Source organism: Malaclemys terrapin, chromosome 9 (assembly GCF_027887155.1).
Source record: "Malaclemys terrapin pileata isolate rMalTer1 chromosome 9, rMalTer1.hap1, whole genome shotgun sequence".
NCBI lineage: Eukaryota > Metazoa > Chordata > Testudines > Emydidae > Malaclemys > Malaclemys terrapin.
Genome location: NC_071513.1, coordinates 13,137,023 through 13,159,820, shown reverse-complemented (window position 1 = coordinate 13,159,820; position 22,798 = coordinate 13,137,023). Strand labels below are relative to the sequence as shown.

Below are 22,798 nucleotides of genomic sequence, written 5' to 3'. Positions count from 1 at the left end.
GCAACTCTCCCTTTTGGGTCAGGACCCCCAGCTTAAGAAACGCTGGTCTCCTCTGTGAAATCTGTCTAGTATAGGGTAAAAGTGCACAAAAGACCAGATTTCACGGGAGACACCAGATTTCACGGTCTGTGACACATTTTTCATGGCTGTGAATTTTATAATCTTGCCACGGTTGGGACAGAGCCTCTGAAGCTCTTGCCATCTGGAAAAGCTTTAATATATCTATCCACCTCACCCATTCACCATCTGTTTGCAGAGTTCCAAATTAGAAAGGTCTCTCTCTTTTTGTCTTGCCTCTTAATCTGGCTTTTCCACCATGATTTTTTATTTAAATCTAGAAAGCATTTTGGGATATAGTTCGCATATGAAGAACTGCATAAAAGAAAGTAGTACTATGGTGCATTAGATGAACCATAGACGTTGGATCCTGTGCACAATTTTGTTAGGGTATTTGATGGGGAAGAACAGTCTTGGGTCTAAAGTACGGAACTGAGTGGGAGTCAGATGGTATTGTTGGAACTGAAAAGGAAAATGTTAAATACACCAGCAACAGCTAGTTTATATGTAAATAAATGATCCAACTGAAAGTATTTTTTTATCTTGGGAAGAGAGGCTGAAAGTGTGACTGTAAAGTACAAATTCATGGAATCAATTTATAAATTGTTGCAGGAAAAAGAAATAATAGTTACAATTCAGCAATACATGGGAAGTTTGAAATTAAACCATCTTAAGAGTAGTTTTCTTTTTAAAAAAAAAAAAAAAAACAGTTCAAGGAAGAAATATTTAGGGACAGAGAGCTTTTTTAAAGTCTTAATTCTGGGAGACAGGGAAAAAATCTTCGGTCATGATAAAGATTTATACTTAATTTATTTTAAAAGAATAAAGAAATGTTGATAAACAGGCACTAAATAACATGTCAGGAGCCAGAAATACCTACACTGAATACCTAGGTTGAATTTTCAGTAACAATGAAAATATGACAGTCATTTTAGCCTGGACTGCCTCTAGGGACAGAAATGATATTCTATACAAAGGGCAATATTTTGATGCTGGAAACACTACTGATGCCAGAAGGACAGTAAAACACTAATTTCCATGTCTATTTTTTGTTTTGTATTGCAGTATTTTATGTGTTGGTCGACTTTTAATATTGTTATAAAGCCTGATTCAACTCCCATTAAAGTCTGTGGAAGGCTTCCTGTTAACATTAATAGGAGTTGGATCAGGCCCACATGCTGTTTTACAACTATTAACTAATTAATCCACAGAAGACTCTTGAGAGGTAGGTGAGTATTTTAAGCACCATTTTACCAACAGAAAAACTAAAGGCGAGATTCATGGTTTTAGTTTTAGAGGTGATGGGCAACCCCAGCTGCCTTCAGTGCAACTGAAAGCTGAGTAACTGACTTCACTGGGAGCTGGAGGTGCTCAGCTGATTTGAAATTCTGGCCACAAGTTAGTCCAGTTCCACAGACCGATGGTGTGAGCGCTGGGATTAGAACTCAGGCTCACTGACCTGTACTCAATTCACCTCTCTCCCCTCACTTCCAGTATTAGAATGAAAGTTGTTTGCTTCTATACTTGCTGTGCTAACTTGGCCAGTGCTTCCATTACATTATTTCAGGGTCTTCCTTCCACTCTGACTGCCTTCAGCTTCCTGGTACCACTGAGCCTTACCTCATGAAGTCCAGGTTCAGCAGACAACAGTGCAGCGGAGTTAGATTTTCCCTGGGTTCATTCAGCGAGCCCTACCACCAACATATGTAATGTCCTTTTAAAAAAAAGTATCCTTATCTAATTTTACTAGAGATTACTCAAAAGCATAAGGCAAGTGATGTCCCCTGATGTTTTCACTGTCCTGATCCCCACAGGACTTCTGGCAATGGAAAAGGTATCCCAACCTAACTGCATAGAGACATAATATAAGAATGCCATGCATAGTGCAGCTCGCTAGTAACTCTCTTTGTACAAGCAAGTCTCATGTAAGGCTATATGATTACCAATTTCAATATACAATTTGAACAGATTTCTTGCTGCTTCCAGATGCTGCTCATACCACACATTATAGATCTGGTAACTGGAATGGTTGTCCAACTATAAACAAAATTCAGACATATCCTTCTGTTTGATTTGATTTTGGCCTACATAAGATGGTGTAGGCCTTACAGTATGTCAGCTTACTTGATGTCAGGACAATATACTGTACTTCCCCAAGCAAAAGAAAAACTGTTACTTCCAAATGGGCTTTTTTTAAAAAAGAAAACATCCTTGATAAAGATTTCCTCCTCTGGCACCATTCTAGAAAGCAAAGGGCTGTTTACTTTTATTACATAATTTTCATAACTCTGGATTATTACTGTGTTGCTTATTATGATTCTAAGGTGCACCTGTTATTTAAGGATTTAAATAAATAAATAAAATATTAAAAATAACATGTTTTCCATCCAAACACTAAGTCTCATGTTCTAAGGACTAATGAAAACATAATTGTTTTTTGTTTGTTTTTCATGTTTGTTTATTCCTTCAGTGCTGATGAAATGTTCTACATTGACGGATTGAAGCCCTCTATTTATCCAAAGAATATTTACAACACTGACAACAGCAGTGTTAGTGTCCCTGCTCTCAACCCTGTGCTGGAGAGACCAGTTTTAGAGTGCCAGTGAAAATCAGTTTCCACAACCCACTAAAAATTTGGTCCCAGATTGTAGAGACCTTATTCACATTGGTGAACAGTCACCCACGTGATAATCACACTGAAGCTAATGGCACTACTACTTACTACTATAAGTAACTGTTCATCAGTAAGAGTAAAGCCTTTCTGCTGTGAATGCCAACAATATTATTAATGTAAACTGAGATGCTGTTTTTGTCTCCTAATGTAGACATCTGTCCCTTGAGAACTGGATCAAAGCCACTATAACAACCAGCAGATGGAAATAGTTTTTAGTTTCTACCAACTAGGGTTTGACTCAGTGTTGACCTATATGTGAAAGACTCCTTATAAATGCCCTCAACCAGCCAGCCCCTGAAGTCAAGTTTTCAAACATGAGTACTTTTAAAAAATTACATTTGTTATTTAAAGCCACCTACTTTTAATAACCTTTCTATCCATATATTTTTACCACAGTAACCACAGTGCATCTTAGTTCATTGCAAGCAAATGGATGCAGATAGCAAATTGCAGATTCTCTCTCTCTCCCCTATGTCCACTTACAGAGAGGGGTTTGTGGCACCAGCTCTTTGGTTCGGGGAGAGGGTTGTTTGGTGTGTGTGGGTGGGGTGGGGGGATTAAGGGGAAAATGTTGGATCTTGCACTTACACATGAAAGCAGGGAGAGTCAGTCATTCTAATTTCTTGGGGAAGGGAGTTCCATAACCATGAGCTGTCCACTGAAAAAGTGCTGTTTCTACTCATTCTAAATATTGTCCTTGTTGTGGACAGCTCCATCATTCCTGAGAAGTGCAACTGGCATAGAAGTCATGGACGTTAATTCAGGCAGATGAGACACATCCCGTTTGAAGAGAAACTTTGGAGATTTAGTACTGTGACTTTGAAGTGTCTATCTGGCATTCAAAGCTTAGTCTGTGTAGTTGCCGAAGGCACTAGATTGCAGCGATGCACTTCTGCCTATTGATGTTGGCCAATAATATGGGCTGCTGTATTGTGAGGCTTTTCCAGAACTTGCATATTCATTCCCATGTAGAGGGCACTGTAATTATCAAGAGTAGGCACAATAGAGCATGGATCAGTGAGGCAAAGTCTTTTTATTACAGTACTTTTATTTCACTCAAACCCATTATTCATCCCTTTGACTGAAGCATTGTGAGCAGCTTGCCCGGTTATCAGTGTGCAGCTCAGAGCTTGCACAGGACAGGGTGCCGATGACAATGCCGAAACAGCTGCAGGACACAGGTTTTGGCTACAGTTACTCCTGTCCTCTTTGGGCACTTCCATCTCCAGCAGGATTCTAGCTCCTCCTTATTTAATGGCACCTTTGTAGAGCCACTGATTACATGACCTAGTGGTACCTCACTACAGCAATGGACGCGGAGGGAACTAGGGGTTAGGATGGGACACAGCCTCTCGCGGCTGCTTGGCGGCCTCAAGTAGTGACTAAAAGCTGTTACCATCTGATGGCTGGTCTGTGAGCTGTGCCGGGGCAGATACTGCCCCAGGCCGGTTCCCTGGGGGCGAATCAGACCATCCTCACCACTGCGGGCGGGGTCACTGGCTCTCCCTTCTCAGCCCTGCTCCTCCAGTGGGGCTGAGGCCCGCCCCGTCCCGGAACCCGTGGGGGGACCCCGTCTCCGGCGGGGTGTGGGGGTGCTGAGCTCCCATCCCCTCCCCTCGCCACAGGGCGGGCTGTGGCCCCTGCACCCGCGTGGGGAGCAGCTCCTGGGCCCTCCCGCCTCGGCTCGCGTGCGTGGGGGGCCAGGCTGCCCCGCTGTCAGATGGGGTCGGGGGGGGGGGGCGCTGCACCGGCTGCGCTCCTCCCCTCGGTCCCCGCACCGTGTCCGTCTCCTTACCTGGCACTGCGGCCCCCTGCCCCTCCTCGTGCATCCCGCAAACCCGTCTGGCCAGTCGCCCGCCCGCCACGCAACCTGCCGTAGGAACCAAACGACACAGCCTCGTTGCAGGGCGGCGAGCTAGCGTGTTGCACTCCGACGTTCATTTCCTCTCTGCACGAGGCCCGGAAGGGCTTGCTGGTAACACTCGGAAGTTGTTTCCCTGGGGGCGGATTTCAATGGGTGTACCCGGAAGTACTTTCTTAGTGACGAGGGAAGAGGGCAGCGACCGGAAGTGGTGTTGCACGGGGCGGTTCACTAGGGCGCCACCCGGAAGTACCCCGCGGTCGCTGCTGGCGCTAGGGTAGCGACCCGGGAGGCTGTGATGGCCCCGGTGTCCCGGTCTCGAAGCCCCCCAGGGTCCCCAGGCTCCCGGCGGAAGGGCGGTAGCAGCAGCTCCTCCGCGAGCCCCTCGCCCCCGAGACCCAGCCGCCCCCACCGGCCCGCGTCTCCCGAGAAGCGGGGCAGGAGGTCGCGGTCCCGGGAGCGCAACGGCTTGAAGCACTCGGGCCACCGGCGGAGCCGCAGCTGGTCCCGCTCCCGGGAGCGCACTCCGGGCGGGCCGCGCTCCTCCTCCGCTCACCACGGGCACCATCACCACGGCGGCGGCGGCGGCGGGAAGCAGTGGCCGGACTACTACGAGAAGGAGAAGGAGGAGATCCTGCGGCAGAGGCGAGCCCCAAACCCCTATCTCCCCGAGCTGCCCCCCGACCCGAGCCAGGGAGTTGTGAGGAGAGGCAGAGGCAAGAACCAGCCTCAGATATCTCGAAATAGCGCCGTCCCCTCATCCCTGATCATCGGACACTCAGCCGTGGTCCCCACTGCCCCACGCAAGAGCCAGACCCCCAACCCTGGCAGCGCACCCTGGGTCCATCCCACCCGGGCTCTTTCTGTCCCCTATCCTTGGTCCCACATACACGAGCCCATCCCTTTTTCCCAGTGGAGGAGTGTTCCCTACAGTGTATTTTTTAGTGCCTTCTCCAGTCTTGTTTTAAATGACCCATGGCTGCTCACCACTTAGCTTTTAGGTTCATTGCTTGTTCCACCTTAGTTTTTGGGGTACTCTGTTAGTTTTGCCCTAATTTTGCCCATTAAAGAAACTATGTGGGGAGATAATTAGGAGCCCCAAAGGATATGAAATGAAGTAGATTTGAGTTATCTGTATTAATGTAGTGATGCAGCCCCACAGGTATGACAGGGCCCAGTGCATTAAGCTATCTTGGGTAGCCTGCAGAGTTGACAAGCTTGCAAATAGTACAGCCTACAGCAATGAGAAGTGTGAACATGAACTGGATTGTTCTGATCAAAAGCAAAGCATCACATATTGGAATTTGTTGTCTCTACAGATGGTCTTCCATTTTATAGATAAGGGCAGCCAGAGAGAGGTCTCGTGCAATAATCTGCCACAGACTTGTTACCTTTGCGTTTTAGTTTTCATCATTACATTATAAATAATATGTCTACTGTGACGATTACATCTACTTCCTAAGACAATTTGGAATATTACATATGTGGCCAAAAATCCTGTTTTACTAGGCTAGAAAGTCTGAAGGTTAACTGAAGCTTTCAGCGGCCCACTTTAAAATTTCTCAGACCTGCCTTGGTTACTGTCCCCCTGGTGATTGAGAAAACTAACATTGAATTAAGTCTTGGTTTTGGAGGGAATAAACAAATTTTAAATACTAAAGTGAAGAAAATATCTTTTCACCAAATCTAATTTCAGAGACTAGAAATGCTGCTAAAACACAAACTACTTAGGTTTTGATTATCTGTTTGGTGGGAGTAGCACAATAGGTTTTAATTCAGACATGTACCTTTACAGGAGACTAAATGAGAGAGAGAGGATTGGTGAACTGGGAGCACCTGAAGTCTGGGGACTGTCACCAAAGTTTCCTGACCCAGAGTAAGTAATTTCTCGTGGGTTTTTTTCTCCTTCTGGAACTCTGGTCTAGAGTCTTATGCTAAAATAGTATTGATAATAAATGTTACTATTACTTTACAGAAATGTTCTTGTTCTGCTTTCTTTATTCTTTGTAATTCAGGTTACACGTCTCCAAAGTTAAATCACTAAACAGTCATAACTGGATACGATTTTTTTATATAATCTCAACAGAGATTTCAGCATGTTGTAGATCACATAACGTCTTGTGGTTCAGAGAGTGACTCAAATATTAGCTGTTTAATGGTTTCTTTCATTACTAACACAGGCTCTGAATCTGCAAACAATTCTACATGTGTTTGATTTTGGATAAACAATCTGCACTTCAAATCATATTTCATAATATTTAAGATCTTTTTGTTTCTGTTCAGTTCCGATGAGCATACCCCAGCAGAAGATGAGGAGGCAAAATCTAAGAAGAGTAGCTCTTCAGATTCCAGTTCAGAAGGTATTTCGTTGTGACCATAGAAGTTGTTTGCACATTAATAGAAGATTGAGGGTTAGACTCTGTTCACCTTACTTACAAAGAACTCTACTGACTTCAGTAGGACTCAGTAAAACCAGCATGATAGAGTTCCAGTAGAGGGGGATGCTAGCAGAATAAGATCCAAAAATATTAATGGAGTGCCAAACTATACTCATCTTGCAGGTAACATTCTCTTTTCAAATCTTTACAGAAGAGAAAAAGAAGAAGAAGAAAAAGGAAAAGAAAAGAAAGAGGTCCAAAAGAAAACACAGAAAGCATTCTGGGGACAGTGATAGCGAGTCTGAGTCCGATACCAGTGGTAAGAAAACAAGGCTTCTATTAAACTATATGGTCTGAATCCTTCTATTGTATGTGTTATTTATAATCCTGTGGAATATTGCATCTGTTGTGTTGGCATTCTCACGACATTCTGGGATTTTGTACATTAGTTGCTCGTTATGGGGAAAAAAATCTGTGAATCTGTTGACTGCAGAATACATTCTGAAGACAAATTTTTCTCTTTTCCCAATAGCCATATAAATTGTAGTGAAGCTTTTTTAATTCCACTTGTACCTGTATTCAGCTCTAATTTTTTCGGACTCTATTCAAGACTAACGTTGAATGGTTTCCCTTTGTGCCCTTTTCCCATTCTCATCTCAATGCCACCTCTTGTATTTAGAATAGCCTCTGTTCTTGTGCACCAAATCACCACTCCCTCCACTCAAATGTCTCCTTAAAACACATCCTCTATGAAGTCTCTCAGCCCTAATCCACTTTGTGCAGGATGTGAAATCACAACATTCTAACCCAGAGGCAACATACAGCCTCTGTTGCTGAACTTCAGTAGCCATTCCCATAGAAATAATCAATAATCCTATAGTTTAAATTATTTCACTGTTCTGTTGAGTTTGCAGTGTCTCTTGTTTCTGTACATGGGGTTTGGCCATCAGTGAATGGTATCCTGAATTTAATCCATCAGGCATCTCAGTTCAGGTGATGATAGTATATGAGTACATTGAATAATATTGTTTTGACATTGTTTGGATATTGTAAATTACCTGTGTGACGGGTTGGATCACAGTAACCCCCTTGGGAGCTGCCACCCGATGTGCAAAGACTACCCCTGCTTCTGATTTCCCTGCCAGCTCAGGACTCCAGCACCCCTGTCTTGCTGAGCCAGACACTCCCGTCTGGCTCCAACACAGACCCAGGGTCCGAATCACCTGTCCCAAAGCTGCAAGTTTACCTGAAAACAGCTCGCAGTAGCGTGCTTGTCTTTAGCACTCAGATGCCCAACTCCCAATGGGGTCTAAACCCAGATAAATCCGTTTTACCCTGCATAAAGTTTATGCAGGGCAAACTCATAAATTGTTCGCCCTCTATAACACTGATAGAGAGATATGCACAGTTGTTTGCTCCCCCAGGTATTAATACATACTCTGAGTAAATTACTAAATAAAAAGTGATTTTATTAAATACAGACAGTAGGATTTAAGTGGTTCAAAGTAGTAACAGACAGAACAAAGTAAGTCACCAAGCAAAATAAAATAAAATGCGCAAATCTATGCCTAATCAAACTGAATACAGATAATCTCACCCTCAGAGATGCTTTAGTAAGTTTTTCTCAGACTGGACACCTTCCAGGCCTGGGCACAATTCTTTCCCCTGGTGCAGCTCTTGTTGCAGCTCAGGTGATAGCTAGGGGATTCTTCATGATGGCTTCTCCCCCTCTCTCTTCTCTTCCCCCCTTTATATATCTTTTGCATAAGGCGGGAACTCTGTCTCTCTGGGTTTCCACCCCCCCTCACTGGAAAAGCACCAGGTTAAAGATGGATTCCAGTTCAGGTGACATGATTACATGTCACTGCAAGACTTCATTACTCACTTGCCAGCACACACATATACAGGAAGACTCACAGGTAAATACAGCCATCTGCAGACAATGGGAGTCATTAAGATTCCAAACCATCATTAATGGTCCACACTTTACACAATTACAATAGGCCCTCAGAGTTACATTTTATATTTCTAGTTTTAGATACAAGAGTGGTACATTTATACAAATCAGATGATCATACTCAGTAGATTATAAGCTTTGTAATGATACCTTACAAGAGACCTTTTGCATGAAGCATATCCCAGTTACGTTACATTCACTTATTACCGTATTTTCTCTAAAACCAGCTCAGTTACATTATATTGACTTATTATCAAGTTTTTATAAAACCATATAGACTGCACAACGTCACAACCTGGAATTGAGACCCTCCCCTCTAATGCACGGTTACTCCTGGGGGAATTCTGCGCTCAATGTTTTAGAATTCTGCAAAATTCTACATATTTTATTTGTCAAAATAACACAATATAATCACGCCAGTTTCAATTATTATGGTAATTTATTTAAAAATACTTGTCAGCAAGTATGTCTGTAACAATACAGACAAAAAAAAATATTCAGATAATGTTTTTTTGACAAATAGATTCCTTACTAGGCATATTAATACAGAACTTCAAGTAATTCATTTAAACTATAATACAGAAATGTATTTCCCACACCCCTCAGAAGCAATGCAAAGGCTTGGGGGAGTTGGGGTAATGGAGGAGCTAAGGGAGAGGGAAGGAGCCTGGGAGTGAACCTGGAGGGTTGAGTGTGGATGGGAGAAGTACAAAACATTGGGGGGGGAGGATTGTTAGGGTGTCGTGGAGCCTCCCCCATGCAGACCCTAGCCAATCCCAAGCCTCTCCCATTCAGTCAAGCACATTTGCCCCCATCCCCATGTGTCCCTGCACGCACCCCCTGTCCCTGTGTGGCCCTCCCATTCAGCCCCATGCTCAGGACTGTCACCCCACTACCTCCTGAGCCCGTGCCCGGTCATTCTCCACCCCCCAGCAGCTTGATATGCCCCCCACTGTCTATCCTAACCTGGTGCCACTGGCAGGGTGCTGTCATGAACGCAGCTGGCTATTCTGGTGCCACAGCGGCCTGTGATGGGTGAAAGACATAACTGCAGCACTTCTTAGCAGAATATATTTTCTATGGGGGAATAAATTCTGCGCTGGACATGAATTCTGCACGTGCGCAGCGGTGCAGAATTCTCCCAGGAGTAGTAGCTAATCACTAAGCCATTCTGGTGTAGGGTGAACTGAGGAATCCAGGGGCATTTCTACTTTTATCCCAGGTGAGTAGCTCAGTGTTGCATGGCTTTAGTTTTCTCCACCTTCCTTTAGCTGCTGTTGTGGGGGTCGGGTTATATTTCCAATGAAGTTCGGTACTTTCTTCATTTTATTACGGTGGGTTTTTTGGTGATTGTATGTTGGATTTTTCAGATGAGGAAGATAAAAAGAAAACCAAGAAGAAGAAAAAGAAACATAGAAAGTAAGAGCAGTCTCTAAAATATTGCATTTAAAACACTGCTGTTTTTAAATCTGTGTCTTCCACCATTATGGTATTTCCCTAGCTGCTGAGTAAGGAAGAGCCAACACTTCCGTGTCTCCTGTAGTTAAGGGGCCCACGGTATCATGTAATAGCCTCACCTCAGAATCTTCATGACTCTGCCTCAGACAAACTGAATTCTGGCTAATGAAGGGCCCAGTCCAAACTTGAGAGAGCAATCTGCCAAAGAATGGCACATGCAAGACCCATAATGGTACTTGCTGGATCTGTAGAATTAAATGTGTTTTGTGTCTTATTGAACAGATAGATACCAATTGAATCCTCCACTGGGAAGTTGCTTGAAAAATGGATCAATTAAGCCTGGCCTCTAGCACTATTCCCTTTTCCCCATTAGGTGTATAAACATCTGTCTGTCTCGTCTTTAACGTCGTAACAGAAAGAAGTCTAAGAAAAAGAAGAGTAAGAGGAGTAGGAAGAAATCCAGTGATTCGAGTAGTGAAGATTCAGATGATGAAGCACTTCAAGGGGACGATCTCTGGATTGAGAGATCAAGTAGGTTCATTCTATTTAACACTTCTGTTATAACTCCTAGGTATTCTGTTCAGTAATATCAGTTGCTGATATGTTGATGTCCTGTGTAACTGACCTGACTTAGTCAGGTGTGTGACAGATTTCTGGAAGCAGAAGGTACAGCAATAATATTTGTGATTATTTGTATTGCAGAAAATACAGACACTGATAATTTAATTGGACCAGAAGCTCCAAAAATGCATGCATCTCAAGATGATAGGCCTTTGAAGTAAGTAATCATATATGATTTACACAAACAGATCAAATCAAGGAAATTAAACATGAAGGCTGCCATGCCAGATAGCCATGAGTGAAGGCGACGTTTTCTCTGACTTTCATTTGTTAGAGGCACTAAATCTGTGTTTTATTCTTAAACTGAAAACCTACTGAAATCAGCTAGAACTTTCAGTGTGTACCTGGTAACTTTTGTTACAATTTGTTACATAGTTTTCAATAGAATGGCCATGTTCCAGTATTATTTTTTCAAATACTTTCTGCAGTGTGATGACTTTATCCCAACTTACCATTAAATCAACTTTTCCATTAGCTTAATCAAAATGAATTAATTATAATGATTTACAATCTCTCTCACTGATGGAAACTGCCACAATCAAGGAAGCACGTACGTTAACTGGAGAAATGGTGATGAATAGCGAGAGGTCAAGTGAGTTACTCTTAGTGACCATTCCACGCCAGCTGTCCCAGAGCAACAGTCATGCTTTAGTAACATGTCAGCTCAGAGGAAGCCAGTCCTGCAGTAAATGGAAGCTTTTGTTACAAACTTCCTTGCTTCAGTTAGTCTAGAAATCCAACATGGAAGCGAGTATTCCAGTGTGTCGTGTCCAAGAGGTTGAACAAACGATTAAATATGCTGCTGCTCTAGTTGCAGGAAATACATATCATTTAGCTGAGTTCCTAGTGCTAGATTTATCCGGTGGTCTCTGCATTAGCTTGTGGTTTAATTACTCTTGTGACTTCTTCAGTCTGAAACTGATGACTTTTTTTTTTTTAATTTAGCTATGGCCACGCTTTGCTGCCTGGTGAAGGTGCAGCTATGGCAGAGTACGTAAAGGCTGGGAAACGCATCCCTCGAAGAGGTGAAATTGGCCTGACCAGTGAAGAGATCGCATCATTCGAGAGCTCTGGTTATGTAATGAGTGGTAGCAGGTAGGGTTTTTTTTGTTTTGTTTTTTGATGATGGCACTTAGGGTGAGATTTACAACTGCGTGGGAGACCAAGTTGAAAGCACCAAAGAAAAGTTGCTAAGTGTGTATATTATGCAACAATCAAAAAGGTTAAACAGCCTATGACTACAAACATACTTGTTAATCTCTGCTGATCTACAGCAAGTTTGTTACATGTATGTTTTTCCCAAGGGCAAAAATACTCTGCAGCTCTCCTATCCTCTTCACCTCAGTTTCCCCTCTGTAAAATGGGGATACTGATTCAGACCTCTTTTGTAAAGTTCTTTGAGGTCTATGGATGAAAAGCACTATATAAGAGCTAGGTATTATAATTGCACTAAAATGTAAATATAGTTTGAGTTCCGATCACTGGAAGCCTGATGTTCAGATAATAGAGATGGCAGTGTCGGTGCGTTCCAGATAGCATAGTGGATAATAGGAAAGGCAATGTAGGCTGTACAGTGGGGGATGGGGAAATAGTCTCCCAAAGAGGGGAAGGGTAAATGTTTTTTTGCCTCCTGACACATGCAATGTTCTCCTCAGGCATCGCCGAATGGAAGCTGTGCGTCTGCGTAAAGAGAACCAGATCTACAGTGCAGATGAGAAGAGAGCTCTGGCATCTTTCAACCAGGAGGAGAGACGGAAGCGAGAGAACAAGATCCTGGCTAGCTTCCGAGAGATGGTCTACAGAAAGACTAAGGGCAAAGAAGACAAATAACTCCCCCCCCCCCCCCTCCCCTTTTGTACAGCACAGATTGTAGTCAATAGTGGCTAACCTCTTCTTGTTGTGACTTGGAAACAGCTGTAAAGTGCTGCAGTGCCTTCCACCCGATGGGATGCGTTTCTCAGGAATGGATCGTTTGTATCAAAGAAACCATTACCCTTAGCAGGCTTTCTTGGACAACTCATTCACCAGCTGTAGGCAACTGCCATTAGGGGAAGTACAGAATCCTGAATGAGACTGAGGAGCACTCGGAGGTTCATGATCATACAAGCACCGTATCAGACCTCGATATGGACACAACAGGATACCATCAGCTGCTGCTGGTGAAATGAAACATAACCATCTTTCATTTATTTTGGTTAATCAGCACGGACAAAATCAGACTAGACTTCACCACCGTGAACAGGCTACTACTAGTAGCAAAAATGAAGGAACTCCTAAATGTCCGTTTAGATTTGAATAGGACTGTTCGCTTATGATGTACTTGTGAAAAGTTCTGTACACACTTTACATTTAGGGTTTCCTTTTAGTTGTTTTGAGGAAGAAAACTCACGTCATGTCTTGTGGTTCAGACTCCATTTGTAAATAGGAATATATTTGTAATTTAATAGATATTGGCTTCAACTATTTTAAAAAAAGCTCACAAGCAGTGTATATATTATAGAAGTAGTAACATTAACGGTCTGGCCTAGAACCTCCAAAAGCCCAGAACATGAATGAAAGAACTAAAAGCTTGTCTGCTTCTCTACTTAGCTGTACATAGATATCTCTCTCAGGTGGGGTGCAGTAGGGACCAGTGTTTGGAAGTCCTGGAAATACATAGATAATAACTAAGGATGGATTTTATTCCAGTTCTGAATTTCTTTGCTCTTGGAAATCTTCGAGATTAAACCCTTGTTATTTTAACTCCTTGTATTTTAATTTTTTTTTTTTTTCAGTAGTATTAATCTCTTAAGATTTGAGGTTAGAGGCCTACTCCTAATCAATTCTCATCCAGTGTTCCCACATTGTCATCTGGCTTATTTCCAAAATGAGTATGCTTTAACTTATTCATTCTTAAATACTTTATTAAAAAAAAAAAAGGTAAAATAGTGTCTGGACGTACTTTTAAAATCCCTGGTTTGTAGTTCTGAGGGGTGGAAATACTTATACCCTGTGTAGGTTTCCATAAAAACTTTAGAAACCCTGTTATCTACTTCTGTTGGATTTATAAACCTTATTTTAACATAACATTAGGCTTAATCTACCTCTCCTCATCTTTAAACTATGTATCTTGATCTTGTAACTCTTCTGCTAGCCTTACCCATGCGTCTGTGCAGAGCAAGTGGAAAGATCAGGTCCTTAAGCTGTCAATGTTAATGTCACGCTAATTTAAAACTTGTGTGCAGAATGTAGTAGCCAGGTACCATTATTGTAGGATCTAATTCAGAAGAGCTAGTAAACGAGAAGGAAAGACAAAACAAAAAAGCCTATTGCAGTGCCCTTAGTTTATTTCCATACAACACCAACAGATTGTAGGTGCCCTTTTGAATTGGATTTAATCTGAAGCAAATGTTTATTTAGAAAGTTATACTGTCCATGAGAATCCTCTTGCTTTCAATGATGTCTTTGAGCCACTTTTCTCTAAACCGACACTGTCCTGGTCTAGAAAAAAACAGAACAAACAGTTTAAGAACAAAGGTAGCAGTCAGCTGGAAATCAGAGTTCAGACAGCTGGAAAGAGGGAAAGCCTATCCCTTGGAAGAATGAGGCTTTTTAGGCCTGTGTAAATCCATCACTAATTCAGTAGGCAGGAAATAGACACCCATGGAACATGTCCATGCTGGGATAAGGAACTATGCTAGCTCGGTGGGGTTCGACTGGTGGGTTTTTTATTTTTTTTTGCTTGGTGGGATTTTAGTGTGGTTTCCCTGAGTCACATGGACAGGAGTTTAAGAACTCGGCTATAGCCAGCTCACTTTCCTGCCTCTGCTGGAGTACTGTCCTAGAACTCGCTTGTGATACAAAAAGATAAATTTACATAGATCGTGTTCAAATGCTGCTGGAGCTAGGTTGGGCTCCCCGTTTGTATAAGGCTGTGCGTTGTTACTCGCATTCCACATACACATCACGGATTAGACGCGTAACCCTGCTTCACCCGTATTGTGCCACAAAGGCCAGAAACAGCCTGGAACTCCCCCTGGTGGGAAGCCCCAGCATTTACAGAGCCACCGTAGTTGACTTATGTCACAAGCACTCAGCCCTGATGGGGGGGTATGGCCAAAGCACAATATCCTCAGCGGGTGTAAGAGCAGCTAATCGCAGGGCAGGGCCAGATAGCATCCACCTGCTGGAACTTACTCCCTGACTGGCCCTACCCCACCATAGCTGAGTATCTGTACCCATTTCTAATCTAGCTGGACATACCTCAAATTAACTGTGTTTTATGCAGAGTTGCTAGGGCCCCTCTACACTGGTTTGTTGCTTAAAAACAAGCTACAGAACAAAATATACCTGTGAATGAGCCTATTTGACTCCAAAATGAAGAATACCTCAACCGGCAAGGTCTGCAATAGATGAAAGTGAGGATAGAGATCAGACATTTACTAGAGTACAGGTAAAGTAGGCATTTCTATCCGTTACAATTCTCTCTCTAAATAGGTTGCATGGCTAGAACAATGTAATCTGTTATCTTATTCTAAGTCAGAGCAGAAGGTATACGTTTACACACAATTCTAAGTCTCCTTCGAGCCAGACAGCTAGACTTTACCCAGTCGCACAACAGCGTGGGAGATCATCTGGACAAACCACAGAATTGCAACTGAGTGAATAAGCAAAAACCATCAAAGAAAGTCAGATGATTCAGTGCAGACATCATTTATTTTGACATTTAGTTTTGTGATCGTTCATAGTATTACAGCACATTTTGCAAACACTATAAAATGAATGAAAGTAGCATGCACTCTAAGGTTACATTTTAGCAGCAAAGGGGAGGAAGGCCAAAGAACTATACATTTTAGTGAGGGTCTCAGTTTGTAGTATTCATATCCCAGGTCTCTTCCTGGAATATTAGTCTCAGCACACGATAGGATGTTTTCTCATTTTTCGGAGAGACAGATTCAAACCAGAATTTTGACAGAGATCAAGTACTGATCTAATCACTTGTGCAGTTATGAACTTCACTTACTTGGACAAATTTGGACCCCACATCTTACATATTATAATAATTTAATCTCCCACTTTCTCATTCCACAGAGTAAGTAAAGAGAGACTTTTACTCTCACATTTCAAAGGGAAAAATGAGATGGTTGAGTAATATTTTGAATACGTACAGGTGGTTTAATTTTGGAGATCTCGATGATGAAATAGATGCATGCTGTTGCTCGTGGAATGGGCTTCCTACATGTTGGGATGCTCCAGCGAACCCGGTAATGGTACCTTCTGCTGTACTTCAGTTCTTCTTCCTGGAGGTAGTCTGACCAGTGAAGCCAGCTCTCATGAAACTCCCACGTCTGCTGAACATACACCACACTATCAGACTTCCACTCTCTAGTACAGATGACTTAAGGGAAGTGGGGAAAAAAAGAGATTGAGTTGCTCTTGTTTAACTCTGCCACGCAAATCAAGATTATGGGGACATGGTAAAAAGGAAATGCTACTTTTAAACGCTGTCTAATCACAGTCTCCTCAAGAACTTTCTTCTGCAGCATATTACTGGGGCAAATAGTTTTAACAAGATTCCTAGAAGATTCAATGTACTCAGAGCAGCGTTTGCAATAACAGAAGGCAAGTTAAAGTTAGCTGGGTTGTCATTCTACTGCTTCTAAGCAAAAGCTTGATTGTAGAGTTCAGAAGGATTTTTCTTCATTCAATATTGCATATAGTAGTTGACTAGAACAACAAGGAGTCCGGTGGCACCTTAAAGACTAATATTTATTTGGGCATAAGCTTTTGGTTTTTTACACGTGAAAGCTTATGCCCAAATAAATCTGTTCGTCTTTAAGGTGCCACCGGACTCCTTGTTGTTTTTGTAGATACAGACTAACATGGATACTCCCGGGCCTGGTAGTTGACTAGGTGCATTTCTAATTTGTGCCACTTTTCATATACAAAGCACCTGAAAAACCATAAACATCGTGATGCAAGTGAATATTTTCCCTGTTTTCAGATGGGGACATGAAGACACACAACTTTAGGTCCAAGTTTTCAAAATGTGTCTCTAAATTTGGATGCCTCAGGTTTTGGGGGGGGCCAGTGTTGGACACCAAAAGCCTGGTTTTTCAGAGTTGCTGAGCTCCCTCGGCGCCAGATGGATGCAATGAGAACTGCAGGTGCTCAGTGTTTCTGAAAATCGGACCCAAGCAGTCTCAAAATTTGGGTGCCTAAAATTTACAGGTACTTACAAATATTGGCTCTAAAACTTGTCCCAGGTGACATGAAATCAGCATTAGAGATGGGATTTAAACAGGTCACTGCTGGAGGCAAGCAGTCCACTAGACCAGAGGAAACAGTGCTGTCTTCTGCTTTGGCATTTCCTGTATTCATATGGCCTTAGACCCTCAGCTGTACTTTAAGCTCTATTCGGGTTCTTGGATTTTTCATGTAATATTTGTGTAAAGCTGTCTAGTGAAGGTGACAGTTAAAAAGAACCCATTAGATAGTCTAAACCGAAGCCCTCAGAAGGGCTTAGTTGCCTAACTCCCATTGATTTCAAATAAATATCTGAGGTGCCGGGCCTAAGCTGCCAAAGACAATCTCACTGCATGGACATACTTCAGTCTCATCCAAAGGCCAGTAGGACACTGAGTTTTGCAGATGGGAACAATAAGGAAATGGAGAGCACCCGAGCATGTGAGGAGAGAGGGCCTTCCGACCAATTGGAAAACCACCCCAGGGTGCCATTGAGTAGTTAAAGGGCTGCTGAGGAAGCAAATTGGGGGCAGGACATGCAAGTGAAGCTTGGAAGACAGTGAGAAGGGTTTCAAAAGGAGTATTTGGAGCTATCAGGGAACAGAACCAAGCTCCAGAAAATGTCCAAGCACCTTTCTGCATGACTCAAGTGACATCTCGGTGTTCAAAGCTCTCATGGTGTTAGGCTGCCATCACTGAGAGTTAGGTGGAGAAGTTTAACCCTCCCCGCCCCCTACACACACACACACACACACACACACACACTTGAGCAGTCTACCTTTACAGCGCCCCTTTACACACATATCTGGACAAAGGGTGCTAGGCCTCCGTTTGGAAAGTAGACTGTAGTAAGTACTACCAGCAATAAATAATAGATCATAACTTCGCTCATCAATGTCCGAGGGAGCAGACCATGTTGGCTCAGTTCATTTTCAGCTACACTGAATGAAAGAAAGGCTCTGTCACTTACTGACATGTATTCCTCAATTTGCTGCTGTCCCCTTTCCACTGTAAAGTCCTTGCACGAGGCCCATTGAATGTTTTGGATGATGTACTCAGCTTCTGCAAACAGACAATATGCTGCTTAAGCCGCCTGATGGGGCTCTGACACGCTAAAGGAGTTTTGAATGCAGCCGGCTCTATATTTCAATACCTCTCTCTTTTTCTTGCAAATCTCGCAGATGCTCTTTTGCATCCCTGATTACATCCTCAATTAAAATGTGTGCTTTTTCCTTGATGGCAGCATCTTCATCTCCCACATCCATTATCATCAGCTTGAGAGAGAGAAATTGACAAGTTCACTAGGAGAAGGTCAATACATGAAACTTGGGTAGAGCTTGGCTTTCTCACCTAATCTACCCCCAACAGACCTTCAGCTGATCTGGAAAGAGATAGCAAAACAGCAGCTGCTTTCATTGGTCAATTCCCTTATAGCCCCTGACCCCTCATTTCCTGTATATACCCACACCAAAGTCTAGTCATAAAATATCTCCCTGCTAATATTAGAAAGCAGCCTCTCTCTCCTACTCTCATAAATCAGATAGGTTTAGTGCATTGGACTGAGCTCTTTACTGCAGTAATATGCAGAGGGAAGTTCAGGAATTTAGCTGGCAGGTCCCACCGACAAGAGTGGTGATATTCCTGGGGCATCAGGTCTGAGCCTCAAATGTGGCACTGAATTCTTCAGGTCCCAGGGGTAGACAGTAGAACTGCTCTCAGGCCTACCTGTCTGAATGCACCTTACAGGTTTTTCCTTAGTGCTGGGATCTGCTCTATCCCCTGTAGCCTGCAGATTCCCAGGGCTCATTAAGCAGCTGGCTCTCTGGGTTCCTTAAAAGAGTGTTTGCACACAGCCGTCACCCAGGCAACACTAGTGCCAGCCAATAGAAAAACAGAGTCTATGTACAGGCATTCCATTGTGTTTTAAAACAAGAAAAATAATTGCTTAAAGTTTAGATGTTCAGCACCAGCCTCATGGCTGTGCAGATATTGACAGTGGCAAGAGGGGTCCCCGTTCTGCTCCCACTGAGTGGGATCAGGCCCTTAGACTGGAGGTCCATGGAGCAAACTCTGTCTTCCTCTATGTTTGTGCCACACCGTGTATGCAATAATAATCCTAACTGGCAGCACTTCATTGGCCAGTCTTCATGGAAGAGTCCTGCTAGGGAACAGGTGGCCAGCATTAGCAGGAAGATGGATTTCAGGATCCAGCAAGCTTGTGTCATTACTGTCTTCTATGGCTGTGTGATTTACAATGAACACCTGCAATGGGTAAGGAGAGATTGTTCAATCCCTGGTTAGCCTGTGCAGGATTTCCTAGATTCCTTGTTCATAGCCTTAGTCTGAAGTCAGCAGAGGAAGATTGAAGGGGGTCAAATCTTGCACAGGTGTCCACTGGTAACAGGAAAGGGACTTGCTTGAATTCATCACCATTTATTAGCTCTGATGCTCTGCCCTGTCATGAGCACCCCCAGGTGATGGCACAGTGGGACAACGCTGCAGTCATGTTTCCATTACCTTGTGTCTGCCTCCAGCCACAAAATGCCCTATGCCCTGGCTGCTCTGTGTCCTCTGCATCATTCAGGCTAGGCCTGAGCTGTGCCTAGTGGTGCTAACCCAGTGGGGTGGGGAAACCTGTGCTTCTTTTTGGCAAACTTTCACCACAAAGAAAATTCATAACCATCCCACATAATTTCTCAGCCCCGAAACTTTGCTCTTCATTCCATTTTCACTGGTTGGCTGGCTTTGCATGGAAACACCCGACAGTCCTTGTGTTTGTCCATGTTTCCCTGTGAATTCACCACGGTGCGAGCAACAATAAGTTTGAAAAAGTCAAGGTCTGCCTCCGAGACCTAGCGCTGGGGGAAGGGACCGTGGCTGTGTGACAAACCAAAGCAGTCAGCCAGTATGTCTGAATGAGAAATGTTGCGCGGCAAGGAAAGTATGAAGGGGAAAAGAAAGGGAAGTAATAATGAAGCGGGCTACAGCATGGTTTAGTGATCAGGGTGTCAGGAGAACGCTCTGCAGTTCTGGCTCTGATGTTGATTCAATGTGTGTCCTTGGACAAGGACCAAAGGCCAACTTTTGAAAAGTGCCCTCTGAGTTTGGGTGGAGCAGTTTGTGGGGTGTCCAACTTTAGATACGTAGGACCTGCTCTTCAGAGGTGTGGAGGCCCCATCCTTCCACTTGGAACCTATGGGAACTACAGCTGCTCAACACTCTGACGATCAGCCTCTTGGGCCCAGATCCTCAAAGGCATTTAGGCACCTAACTCGCATTAAAATCAATAGGATTTGGTGCCTGAATATCTTGGTGGATCTGGCGCTTGGTGTCTAAACCAGTGTTGCCAACGTGCTATTTTCTTGTCAGTGATGCAGTTTGGCTGGGGCTGGAGCAAATGATGACATGAGAAGCTGCAGCCCTCTCACAAATTTCAGCTCTCCTGACCCCTCCACCTGGGGAAAACCCGCTTTGATTGGCTGCCTTCTCCACTTGCCCGCCTGGAAGAGGGAGCAGGCAGAGCCCAGCAGCACTATGTGGCTCCAATCCCTCCTCTCCTGTGAAAAATGGGTCAGTCTGCTTCCCCCTCCATCCCAGAAATACCAGGCCTGGGAAGGGGGTAACGGGGATGAAGAACCCCTGGGGGAACAGCAGTGAGGCTGGGGGGGTCAGCATTGACTTGGGAGTTGAGGGGGCAGAACTGATTGCTGGGGAGTGTGGGGTTGGGGAGAGCCAGAGTTCGCTAATTAGAATTGTGGGCTTGGGGAGAAGCTGGAAGCTCCATCCAATCCATCAGGCAGCAAGCAGAGCTCCTGCAGCAAGGGTGAGACTCACCTCACTCACTATGTGTGGGAGAGTTGGCCATGCTAATTGGTACATGTGCCTGGGAAAGGAAGAGGGTTCAAAATCAAAAGAGAAGCAAAAATCCACAATAGATTTATATATAAAAAAAAATCCTCATGATTCCAGGGGGGGAACTGACTCAGATTTTGTAACTCTTGGGGTTGGCAATGAGACGGGCACCCAAATTAGAGGCCACTTCTGAAAATGTGAACCTAACCCCTTTTTGTATCTCAGCCCCAGCTCCTCTGAGGATAACAACAATCCCTGTTGCACAGGGATGTTGCAGGGTGTATAGATTGATGTTTGTGACACAAGGTGTTCTGGAAATGCTATTGTTATTACAATGGAACATGCCAGAGGCACAGAGAAAGCAGGGTGCCCCTAAAGCAGTGTGGGGGTAGGCAGGGATGAGGGAAGACAGGAAGTATGGCTCAGTCATGGAAGCATGTGGAAACCTAGAGACCATGCCGTGTAGATTGTCCAGTCCACAAGCCAGTCCAGCAGGTACACTAGAGACTGTTCCTTGGAGTTGTGAGTAAGAAGTAAGAGGGACCCACCAGAGCTTAGTTTACTGCTCGGAGACAAGAAAATTAAATGAAAGCTAAACACCAGAGAGTAGTCAATGAAACCCTGCTTTGAACATTAGCCCTCTGTGTTCTTAAATGGTGTTTTGCTTCCTGCCCCTCATTCATTCACACAGGGCTGTGCCCAATGCCTTGCACTAATCATTGTTTCTTTGTGTAGATTGGTCAGGAATGTAACAGCCCCATCTGTGTTCTTTAGTGGGAAATTGGGTCCTGGCTGAACTGCAGAAATTGATCCATTCCAACAGACTAGTAGTTCAGCTAAGGCTGCAAAAATGGGACCTGTAATTCCCTCACTAGCAGTGGCAACAGCAGAATCTGTAGCATAAACAAGGGACCCATTGAACTTAAGCAGCTTTACCCTGACATCATCAAACTCTCTTTAGAGCTCCTTGGATTAAAAGGCCGATGAATGACCTTGACTTCCCAAAGCTCGATGCTAGGCAGCCTTCTGGAGGAGACCAGAGACCCTGAAGCAAGATTCAGGCCAGACCCCAGCCAGTGAAGCTTGAGTGCATAGTGATTTTTGTTGAGTCACTAATGAAGAGAATTCCAGCCCCTTCAAAACAGTGGGCAGGGGAACTTCCAGAGCAGGGAGTCCTTCACAGAAAGAGGGGGAGAGATTCTGAAAAGACAAGTGTTGGGAGCAAGAAATGTGGAAGCAGGAACAAATGGAACCAAGTGGAAAGTGCAGGATAGATCACACCAGAACCAAAGAGGGGGAATAGGGCTTGTGATGGACAACCCAGAAAAACTTACTAGCTGTCTGGCAAGAGGCAGACCTTGTTCACCCTGCTGTCCAGACATAGGCTGTAGTATATCCATGGTAGTCATCAGAGAGGGAATATCTCCCGGTTCTCCAGCAAGTCATGCTCCATAAGGTGAGAAGAGTCCTGGCATTGGATTTCCATTATAAAGAGCCCCACCAGGCCCAAGGGAGAATATTGTCCATGGATACTGTTGCCACCTGTCCAGCTATTCCCATGATCATCCTTTTATTTTATTTTATTAGAGGTAGCTGTCCTGGAAAATCTGTACAAGTGCTCAGTACACACTGCCAGCTCCCAGTTTTATGGGATCAAGATAATCCCAGAAGTCCCCCCCCTTTTTTTCTTTTCTTTTTTTTTTAACTTCAGAGGT

The 22,798-nt window shown here is 43.8% G+C and overlaps 2 protein-coding genes and 1 long non-coding RNA gene across 7 annotated transcripts; 1 reads left to right on the top strand and 2 right to left on the bottom strand.

Annotated features, from left to right (window-relative positions):
• Positions 1–848: 848 nt before the first annotated feature.
• On the bottom strand, positions 849–4,636 carry LOC128843227 (uncharacterized). Its single transcript, XR_008446208.1, has 2 exons — positions 4,527–4,636; positions 849–3,709 (listed from the first exon to the last, which is right to left on the bottom strand). It is a non-coding gene; the product is annotated as an uncharacterized LOC128843227 (long non-coding RNA).
• Positions 4,637–4,804: 168 nt separating this feature from the next.
• NKAP (NFKB activating protein) lies at positions 4,805–13,748 on the top strand. The gene is made up of 9 exons (XM_054040454.1): positions 4,805–5,237; positions 6,388–6,468; positions 6,876–6,952; positions 7,182–7,289; positions 10,298–10,346; positions 10,801–10,916; positions 11,088–11,163; positions 11,952–12,101; positions 12,662–13,748. The coding sequence occupies exons 1-9, from the start codon at positions 4,891–4,893 to the stop codon at positions 12,834–12,836; spliced, it is 1,179 nt and encodes a 392-aa protein (XP_053896429.1). The 5' UTR covers positions 4,805–4,890; the 3' UTR covers positions 12,837–13,748.
• Positions 13,749–14,335: 587 nt separating this feature from the next.
• Positions 14,336–22,693, bottom strand: AKAP14 (A-kinase anchoring protein 14). 5 transcript variants are annotated; one of them, XR_008446287.1, is made up of 6 exons: positions 18,957–19,031; positions 18,385–18,505; positions 18,202–18,293; positions 16,154–16,383; positions 15,336–15,388; positions 14,336–14,486 (listed from the first exon to the last, which is right to left on the bottom strand). XR_008446287.1 is itself a non-coding variant. In XM_054040426.1 (6 exons), the coding sequence occupies exons 1-6, from the start codon at positions 22,490–22,492 to the stop codon at positions 14,402–14,404; spliced, it is 609 nt and encodes a 202-aa protein (XP_053896401.1). In that variant the 5' UTR covers positions 22,493–22,693; the 3' UTR covers positions 14,336–14,401. The 5 variants fall into 5 exon arrangements, 4 of the variants coding, with proteins under 4 accessions (XP_053896401.1, XP_053896402.1, XP_053896403.1 ...); XM_054040426.1 differs by lacking the exon at positions 18,957–19,031 and adding an exon at positions 22,418–22,693 and having other exon boundaries at positions 16,154–16,336; XM_054040427.1 differs by lacking the exon at positions 18,957–19,031 and adding an exon at positions 22,418–22,693 and having other exon boundaries at positions 16,154–16,333.
• Between the last annotated feature and the right edge of the window lie 105 nt (positions 22,694–22,798).

Bases quoted from the DNA above. Each gene is read 5' to 3' on its own strand.
- AKAP14 (XM_054040426.1), bottom strand. From the start codon at position 22,492: ATGACTACCATGGATATACTACAGCCTATGTCTGGACAGCAGGGTGAA. The intron at 18,506-22,417 runs GTAAGTTTTTCT...CTCTCTCTCAAG, and splicing joins TGCCTCTTGCCAGACAGCTA to CTGATGATAATGGATGTGGG. The intron at 14,487-15,335 runs GTATATTTTGTT...GTTTTTTTCTAG, and splicing joins TCAAATAGGCTCATTCACAG to ACCAGGACAGTGTCGGTTTA.
- NKAP (XM_054040454.1), top strand. From the start codon at position 4,891: ATGGCCCCGGTGTCCCGGTCTCGAAGCCCCCCAGGGTCCCCAGGCTCC. The intron at 6,469-6,875 runs GTAAGTAATTTC...GTTTCTGTTCAG, and splicing joins CCAAAGTTTCCTGACCCAGA to TTCCGATGAGCATACCCCAG. The intron at 6,953-7,181 runs GTATTTCGTTGT...AAATCTTTACAG, and splicing joins TTCAGATTCCAGTTCAGAAG to AAGAGAAAAAGAAGAAGAAG.